Consider the following 10157-nt stretch of genomic DNA (forward strand, 5'->3'; position numbering starts at 1 on the left):
TATCTCACTTAGTTCTGAAACTTTTTAACATTAATAAATAAATTTCAAAAAATTAAAATTTTTAATAAAACTTGACGTACAAGTTTGAGTGATATTAATAACAGGAATCCTGAAAAATATTTTTTTTTTGAACGGTGACTTTCTTTTTGAGTGACCCAATGTCACGCCGCCTAATCGGCGGCCCTAGCCAAGTCTGCCCAGACTTACGTTGTCTTAACCGGACCCGCGCTGAGTTGGCCAGACTTGGTTACGACGTTCCCCGGAAATGGTTTCTAACTTGTAAAGTTACCCATATAAACATAACTAATAATTATTAGTTTATGTGTGGTTTTTGTCTCATTATCTACAAGTCATATGCAAGTAGTTTTTTTAAATGTATTCTCGATATTACACATTTGTGTGTTAGGGGCTGTTTGGTTGTGTCTGAATGGCTCCATTCAGAGGTAAACCTCTGAATCGGACAGAGGTATCCTTGTTTGGTTCACCTATTCTTCACATCTGAATGAAACCATTAAGCGCTGAATGGTTCAGCTATTCTTCACATCTGAATGGAACTTTTGACAAGGTCTGCCCCTCGTGCCCTAATTGTAAGCTTTGCATCTTCTTCCACAGCCCCATTCCTCTCCTCTCCTCTCATCGACAGATCACCGCCCTCCTCCACAGCTCCTCCGTCGCCGCCTCTCTTCCACAGCGTCACCGCCCTCCTCCACAGCGCCGCCACTCACCTCCTCAGTCGACACCTCCCCTTCAACATCGTCGCCTCCATCTCCACTGCCTCCTCCACCACGTCGGTCCTCCACCACGTCGGTCCTCCACTACGCCAGACTATAACCGATTGCAATATAGTTTAATTCAGTACAAACATTATAAAGAATTCACTGCCGTCGAAGTGAATCGGCGTCATCGGTGGCGTTATTTAAAGAGGAAGAAGGTGTGGATGCTCCGGTAGATGAAGGTTGAGTGGACATGGCCGGTGAAGTGAGGAAACGCCGATAAGGTTTCCAGCGAGAGGCTGAGGTAAATAGAGTTGCAGAGTTTGAATTGGTTCTGGAGAAGTATAATGGAGTTTTTTTTTTTTCTTGAACGGCAAAGTATAATAGAGTTGTAGAGCACATTTTCCATATTCTCCATCTTTGGAGTTGCAGAAGTATAATGGAGTTGTAGGAGAATCTTTGCAGAGCACATTAATAGATGTCTTTTAAGAGAGGGGTAAAAATGTCATTTTACACTGTCATTCAGATGTGGAACCAAACAGCACTTTACTGTTTCAGCACTTACTGGTTCAGAGCCTCTTACCCATTCAGACCTCTTATTCATTCAGTACTTATTGGTTCAGATGTTGCCAAACAGCCCCTTAATGTTAAATATATATTCTTTCTTATATTTATTTTATAAAAATTATAGAAAAAATGAGGTGTCAAAATAAATATTATAATTATAAATAAACAAGAACATTAATAAGAAAACAAATAACAAAACCTGAAATACTTAAAAAATAGATTCTAGTGCTCTTTTAGAATTTTATTGTTGTTACTATGTAATAATTACACTAATAAAATAGATTGGTGTATCAAAAGCAACACCCAATAAAAATAGAGATTATTTAAAAGAGTCAATTAATGATGTCAAAAAAAATAATATAAAAAAAGTTGAATTTTAGGTGTATTTAACACAACTCTTATTCAAACTGTGTAATACACATGATTCTAACATAGTAATATTATAAAAAAATTTATATTATGTAAATTTCTTTATGTTGAAAAAAGTATAGTACAATTAATGCTATCTTATACGTAGGATCAAACGTTATATGATTACATAACGAAAAAGTAACAATTTAATTTTTTATATACATTTAATGCAAAGATCCTTGTAATTAATAAATATATATATAGATACACATACATATTTTTTGCATGTCAAAGAAGCCTCCAAAGGTTTCATCAATGGCTTTCACCTTCTTTATCTTCGTTATACTTCTCAAACTCTCCAATGTCGACTCCACTCATAACCTCACCAATCTATTCAAGGCTGTCCTCGTTTTTGGCGACTCCACCGCTGATTCAGGCAACAACAACTACATATCCACCACATTCAAAGCCGACCATCGTCCATATGGCCTGGATTTTCCAGGCGGTATCCCTACTGGCCGGTTTTCTAATGGAAAACTTGTGCCAGATTTTTGGGTATCTTTATTGGGAATAAAACAAACAATTCCGCCATATCTGAAGCCGAATCTCTCAAATTACCAAATCCGTACCGGAGTCAACTTTGCTTCGGCCGGATCGGGTTACGATGGTGTAACAGCCCGGGTTTCTGGGGTGATTCCTATGACTAAACAGTTGAATTACTTTAAGGAGTATATTAAAAGGTTGAAGAAAGTTGTGGGGTTAAAAGAGGCAAAAAGTATAGTTAAAGGGGCATTAGTGTCTATTAGTGCTGGAACTAATGATTTCACCATTAGTTACTATGATCTACGTACAAGAAGAGATGATTTCGCTATTGGAGGGTACCAAGATTTTGTATTGAAGAAGCTTCAAAACTTCACCAGGGTAAATTTCTCTCTCTCTCTCTTACTATGTATATAAATTATGAGAACATAGATAAAATTAATCGTTTATTTTTCTAACATCATAAAGTATTAAATTAAAAGAAAATGATAGAGATGTAAATGTTTATTCGTATATGTATATAAAACCGACATATATATGTCTTTGTCACAACATTAGGTTGTCGGTAATTTATTGCTACTATTTTTAGTACATCTTGTTTTGATTTCATTAGTCAATTATGTGCCAATGGTCCATTATTAAAGGCAAAATCTTTAAACATCTTAGGAGGGGGAGGTCTTTGGTTCAAGTCTCACAGACGACGACAGGAATAAAAGAAATTTTTCGTAAAAAAAAAGTCAATTATTTGGATACTATATTTCACGTACTAAGTAATTGTTTTTTTTTTTGGAGACGACACTCTCGGTAAGTACAACTAGGGATGAGCAACTTGGACCCGGTACTGGTGCCGAATTTACCGAACCGGGTACATTTACGGTACCGATTCGGTACCGACTTTTGACATTTTCGGTACCGGTTCGGTACCGGTATTTACCGTTTTTACCCTCAAATACTGGTACCGTATCGGTACCGAACCGTACCGGGTATATTCGGTACCGCTACCAGTACCCACTTTTAGGAATTTTCGGTTCCGGTACCGAACTCATCCCTAAGTACAACCTCACTATCTTTCATTTATTTATTTTAACCTAAATAAATATGTGTATATTATGTGTAAGCTACATTACATAACCGTACACTGTGTAGGCAAATGGTTAAAACCAGAAAAAAGGTATGTTGATGGCTTTTTATTTACATAAACATTTGCTTTTTATAGGTTAAAAAGCAAAATTTCATAAATATGAATTGTTTATAAATATAGAATTAAAGGATTTAGATATATTTTCTCTCGCAATAATTTATTGTCCAATAATGAAATTGTTTGAAGATAATGATGGTGGTTTTTAACAGGAACTCTACAGGCTGGGATGTCGAACAATGGTGGTTTCAGGGTTACCACCGATGGGGTGTTTACCAATTCAAATGGCGTCAAGATTCACAAGAACCTGCTTGAAGGAACAAAATTTTGATGCAAGAATTTATAATCAGAAGCTCAAGAAGATGTTACCGCGAATTCAATCTTCTCTAGCCGGAAGCCGGATTATGTATGCCGATATCTACACTCCGTTGATGGAGATGATTCACAATCCACAAAATTATGGTAAAATCTTGACGTTATTTCCTCACACGTGAAGCAATTTCAATCATTTTTCAAAAGTAAGATAATTAATGATTTATACGTAATTTTTGGTTTCATTAAGATATTTGGTAAATATCAAATATAAATGGGTCTTAAATATCAAATGAATTGTACTAAAAAATCATGTATATACTCTAGTATTGTAATCATGTATATACTCTAGTATTGTAAATACATGAAATTTTTTCTTTTTTTAGATTCTAAGACTAAATTACATGCTTAAAAAATAGGAAAAAAAAAAAAAACATTCCTTCATTTCTCACGTTTTATATGTAATGCTTCACTTCTCACGTTTTATATATAAACCTATTTGTACAATAACCTTAGTCAAGATAATTATTATTGGTTAAACCAAGATAATTAATGAGTTATACTTAATTAAAGGGGTCAGATAACTTAATTAAATTGTCTGAAAGGTAATTAAAAAACGTTTTGTTTTTTTATATATATTCTCAGAAACCTTAATTCTACTTATACTATTTATTATCATTAAAATGTGGTTGACCATAATATACGATGATTGTGATATCATTTTTGGTATTAGTTAAGAATTTAGAATTTTTTTTAACGGGAAATTTGGATTACTAACGGATTGCTAGAGTATCAACGTGCCATCAGCGGAACCACCCAATCATATACATCTTCACTAGGCATAATACCTATGCACCAATTCAGGAGGAAACCTAATAAATATAAGAAAAACCCTCTTGTAAGAATCAAACACAGAACCTATTAATCTCAAAATCTTATCTCACCTCCAAAATGCCATTAGAGTATAAAGCGATGGACATAAATTTAGAATCATAGCATGATAATTAAAGGTTATGCTTTTAAATACTCTGGGTAACAAAACCATTATGTTATTTATGTTTTAAAATATGAAAGTAAGAGTGAGATGAGTTGCCCATGGTATGATAACCTAGTGGCATTTTGAGGTGGAATAAGACTTATGACTATTAGGTTATGGTTCGATTCTTATAAGTGGGGTTTTCCTATATTTATTGTTTTTCCTCTTAAAGATATATATACATTATTGTCTATTGGAGATTGATATAACAAGTGGTTCTACTGGTGACACGATGATACTCTAGTGATCCTTCAGTGATCCAAATTTACCGTTAAGAAAAACAGCGGGATGAGTTGATTAACGGGTTAAACTAAAAAAAAACGCTACTTTCTTTGTCTTCTTTGAATTAATACACATAACCAAAACACTAAAAAATAAAAAAAAAACAACTAGAATAACCAAAACACTAAAAAAAAACAAAAAAAAAAAAAAAAACAAATTAGACTTAAGCACCCGTGTTGCGGCAGGGATGTAAAACCATGTCAAAAGCAAAAATGCCACATAACCGTCAACGACAACCAATGCTAAAGTTGTTGCGTTTTAAAGTGAAGAAATAGACCGAAACGTAGAATATATAAAAAATAACTAAGTCGATCTAAGATCCACGCGTTGTGACGAACCTGTCAAATGAGAAAAAATAGAAGTAAAACCTTTGAACCACACATAGACGTTGCGCTGTGTTAACTCACAAAATTATGAACGAAACGTAAAACCATGTCAAGTAGCACTAATGTCACACCACCGTCAGTGATCACCAACACCGGAAAAGCCTATATAAAAAACGGAAAAAATAAAATCGAACGAAAAGTAGACGTAAAAACGTTGAACTACTCACTTGGAACGTAAAACATAGAAAGTATAACTAAGCTGATCCACGACCCTTGCGTTGCGACGGGGCCGTTAAGCAGGGATAATTAGGCATAAAAGCGTTGAGCCGCACACACGTTGTGGCGTTTTAAGTTGCAAAATTTAGATCAAAATTGTAGAAAATGAAATGTATGAGAGACCAAAGTTAAAAGTAAAAAAGTATTTGAGTTTAATTATAAAAGATGTAAAAGTGTTGAGGTTAAAAGTAAAAAAAAAAAAAACTAACAATAAAAATAAAAAATAACTCAAATACTTTTTAACAATGCATCAAATAGTTGTATGAAAGCTTCAAGTATTTATACCAAGTTGAATAGTAAAAGCAATACACATGAAGTATTTGCAAATTAATATAGAGGTTAATTAAAAGTGAAAAAGTATTTGAGTTAAATTATAAAAGATGTAAAAGTGTTGAGGTTAAAAGTAAAAAAAAAAACTAACAATAAAAATAAAAAATAACAAATAACTCAATACTTTTTAACAATGCATCAAATAGTTCTATGAAAGCTTCAAGTATTTATACCAAGTTGATATAGAGGTTAATATAGAGGTTAATATAGTTCTATGAAAGCTTCAAGTATTTATACCAAGCTTCAAGTAAAAGCAAGACACGTGAAGTATTTGCAAATTAATATAGAGGTTAATATAGAGGTTAATTACAATATTTAATAGAAATATAAAAGTATTAATTTATTTGGATTTTCTTCCATTTTGATATATATACAGGGGAGGTTCATTTGAGAAGAAAAAGAACAAAGGGTAGAATGTAAAACATTAAATAGTATTTCTTACATCTCATTTATTATTATCTTTAACTAATTAATTAGTCATAAAGATTATTGTCCTTCACACTAAATTTTTTGCCTACACACATCAAAATTTATCCTACACGTTTTGAAAATTTATCCTACATATATTGAAATTTATCCTACACTACTCGTAATTCATCCTACACACCTCTAATTTATCCTACACTTTAAATTAATTGTTTTTCTTCTTTGAAAAAAAATATTTTTTTTGAAAATAAGTTACAAATTTAATTTACTAGCTATTAAAAAGGAAGACTAACAATTAATGATCTATCTAAGTTTACCAATATACCCTTACACTAATATTAAATACAAAAATTAAATGAAGGATTCTTATTGGTTGAAATTTGTTCTTTTTTATTCTTACAAAAAAATTGTTCTCATTTGAACCCTCCACTATATATATATATATATATATATATATATATATATATATATATATAGACTTCGGTTCAAATGAAAACCACCACAAATTGTGAGAACCAAAAAAACTCCTATTTTCCGCGCGAGTTGGGTCACAATTTTTTGGACAAACGTAGATGAAAATATTATAAACATATCTATAAAAAAACAAAAAAAATTGTCGAGTCGGCAGTTTTGTCTGATGTAAGTTTTATTTACGCGCTGATGTAAATTGTGTTTACGACGATAAATATATCTTTTTACAACTCATGTAAATTTGTGTATGCGGCATTTATTTATTTATTTATTTTTTTGCTGAAACAAGTGATTTTTTAAGTTTTTTAGATTTTTTTTTGGAAAAACCTTTTGAATGACCTAGTTCTCATGTTCTCACAACTCAAGGTGATTCTCATTTTAACCTAACCCTATATATATATAGAGGCCGGTTATTGTACAAATAGCCTTGACGTACGAAGCGTACGAGATTCAGTATCAACATGCGAAAAAAAATTTATAACATGCGAGTTTGGTTTTTTGAACCAACATATGATTTTTTTATTAACATGCGAAATTGTTATTTTTTATAAATATGCGATTTGTTTTTTTTTTCTTTTTGAACATGCGACATTCATTTTTTACAACATGTAACTTTTATTATAACATGTGAATTTGTCATTGCGGACGCTTCGTACGTTAAGGCAAAATAAACGGTACACTTTTTGTCTCTATATATATTATACAGGAAACTACCGAGCTATATCCAATACCCATTTATCTTGGTTTCTTACTATTAAAAAAATAATGTTAGGTACAACTTAGTTTTTATAACATTTATAATTATAATGAAATCTATAAAAAAAAATGCTATACAAAACAATGTAGTTTGCTTTAATTTGTTTTGTCCAATGGGGGAATCAATTGACCAATCACATTCAAGCTTCATTTGTTTTGTCCAATAAGATTTTTTAATGTTTTACTTTATTTAATTTTATTACAAACGTCCCATAATATCTCATTGCTGACTGGGCTGCCATATGACACAAAACGCCCAAGGATAGGGTGTTAACCACAGCCCATTACCCTCATCCTTTTATCATTACAATTTTTTAATTATACTAGTTTTAAAATCTAAAATAAATCGACAAATTAACAGTTTAAAATAAAATATTGATAACTAATAAGATAGTTATTGTTTTAATTTTTTTAATATTAATATGTTACTTTTGATTTATACAAATTTTGGAGATTATTATTTATTACTTTAAATCTATTTCTATTATAATTAATATAACTAAATTAAAATAATCAAAATGTTTTGCAGGATTTACCCAAACGAAAATTGGATGCTGTGGATTAGGGTTTTTGGAAGCAGGGCCAATATGTACACCTTTTACTCCATTATGTACAAACCCTTCAAACCACTTGTTTTTCGATAGCATTCATCCAAGCGAAGCTGCGTATCGTCACGTTACCAAAACCCTTCTGAAACAGATCATCCGTTACATGAATAACTCCGGTCATAGTTTCTGAGTTTTAACTAAAGTTTGATAAGAAATGGTTAGATCCAGAGCATTGTGCTTTACCTAAACCATGTACATGTTGCTGCAAAAGTGTTCATTAAAAATAGTCATTTCTTATCTGGAAAATTGTTTTTTATTTATAAAAAACAAATGCAATTTATATTTAATATCTTAATTATGGTTGCAAAAAAAAAAAAAAAAAAAAAAAAAAAAAAAAAACAGAGAAAACAAGAGTACTGCAATACTAAACTGAATCTTTGAAAATTATACTTTAAGTGGTTAGACTATCCACATCAAGGATGTTTGTAGGTGATTCTTGGCCTATGTGGAGGGCATTTATGAGAGGGATGGATTAGTGGGTGTTGTAGAGGATGACATGGAGGGTGTTCATTCTTAAGGATTCTTAGGGAAGAATGGTGAAGAATGGGGGAATGGTGGGTCCTTTCTTTTTTTTATTTAGTTTAAATTTAATAAAATAATTATAATAAGGTTGTTTGTAGGAAGGATATATATGTTATTGTTGTGGGTAAAAAGTGTTTGTGTGAAGAATAAGTGAAAAGCTGATGTGGCATGCTGATTAGGCTGTTTGTAGAAAGGATAGTCTTTCACTGATGCGGATAGTCTTACATGCATTAAATAGACTTTGGGTAGCCTAGAAGGAGCCTATACCTTGAGCATCCGGCGCAACTAAACACAAATTTCCCAACACAAGAAGTACGAAAACTAGCTTCATATCTCAAGGAAATCACGTCTAGCGACTTACTCCAACTATATCAGCAGGATATCCACTTCCAATTCATGAATAAACTATTTTCTCTGTCTATATCAAACAAGAATTTATATCACTAATATTGATAAAAGATAGAAACTTTTTATCACAGAACTGAACTTTACAACATAAACTTTCATAAATTGGAAATTCCACTCACAAGTCAAAATTGGTCAACTTGCTTAAGACCAATACACGAGTATCAAATTTAAACCTAAAAACATATTCTATCAATCATATACAATGTTTCTAAGCAATACATGTCACACCCTGATTTTTGTGGAAGCGTGTACGTGTGACTTGATCAGTTTTCATTGTATTCGATTATAATAAACAACTATATGACTAAAAAGATGTTTATCCATTCATAAGTTTTAGAAACATTACAAACACAAGTGGTTTAAGTTCAACCAACACAATTTTAGTTAAGTTACAACCTATCAAAAGAGATTAAGTTCCATACATGGACTTTTGACAAAAGACTAGTTTAACCAAGGCTTTGCTTCATATATCTTATCCAGGATAAGATATACAAATCAAACTCTTCCAAAAGTGGATGACATCAAATCTTGAAATTTCACTTCTTGAAAACTATCCCAACGCCGAAGATCCATCTAGTTTCCTGAAATACATGTAATTTGAAAACAATCAACAAAATTTGAGCGAGTTCATGCGTTTTATGTGAACTCCAATAAACTTGTAAACATTTGAGAGATTCTTTTGATAACCGGTATGTAAAGCGTCTATGAACAAATCATTAATGTTTTGCAAGGACATTAATATGTGTGGTGGTGTAGGAAGTGCTCAAACCTAGCGAATTTCCTCCAGTCCATCCGGCTGGAACGACATAGTCAACATGCGGCGACACAAGGACCCATGAGTGGGGCTCGCTACACCCGATAGATCTACCATTCCTGCCCCTCGGTCTTAACAAGATTAATGGCCTTAAGAGTGCGCCTACCCATCCACATGATCTAACAGTTCATTCCCTAGCTAAACCATACCATTGAAACATGTATTTCACCCCCCGAGAGTTATAAATTCGAAAACAGACTCATGCACTCAAAGTCGTTATCCACGGGTCGTATCACTACCTACACACGTGTTATGTTTTATTAGACACTTAGGTCATGTAA

At 32.3% G+C, this 10157-nt stretch overlaps 1 protein-coding gene across 1 annotated transcript; it reads left to right on the forward strand.

The window, feature by feature from the left end:
• Positions 1-1935: 1935 nt before the first annotated feature.
• Positions 1936-8332, forward strand: LOC110939844 (GDSL esterase/lipase At2g31550). Its single transcript, XM_022181417.2, has 3 exons — positions 1936-2552; positions 3522-3771; positions 8054-8332. The coding sequence occupies exons 1-3, from the start codon at positions 1947-1949 to the stop codon at positions 8260-8262; spliced, it is 1065 nt and encodes a 354-aa protein (XP_022037109.1). The 5' UTR covers positions 1936-1946; the 3' UTR covers positions 8263-8332.
• The last annotated feature ends 1825 nt before the right edge of the window (positions 8333-10157 follow it).

The sequence above is a fragment of the Helianthus annuus genome, chromosome 11 (assembly GCF_002127325.2).
Source record: "Helianthus annuus cultivar XRQ/B chromosome 11, HanXRQr2.0-SUNRISE, whole genome shotgun sequence".
NCBI lineage: Eukaryota > Viridiplantae > Streptophyta > Magnoliopsida > Asterales > Asteraceae > Helianthus > Helianthus annuus.

Bases quoted from the DNA above. Each gene is read 5' to 3' on its own strand.
- LOC110939844 (XM_022181417.2), top strand. From the start codon at position 1,947: ATGGCTTTCACCTTCTTTATCTTCGTTATACTTCTCAAACTCTCCAAT. The intron at 2,553-3,521 runs GTAAATTTCTCT...GGTTTTTAACAG, and splicing joins AGCTTCAAAACTTCACCAGG to GAACTCTACAGGCTGGGATG. The intron at 3,772-8,053 runs GTAAAATCTTGA...AATGTTTTGCAG, and splicing joins TCACAATCCACAAAATTATG to GATTTACCCAAACGAAAATT.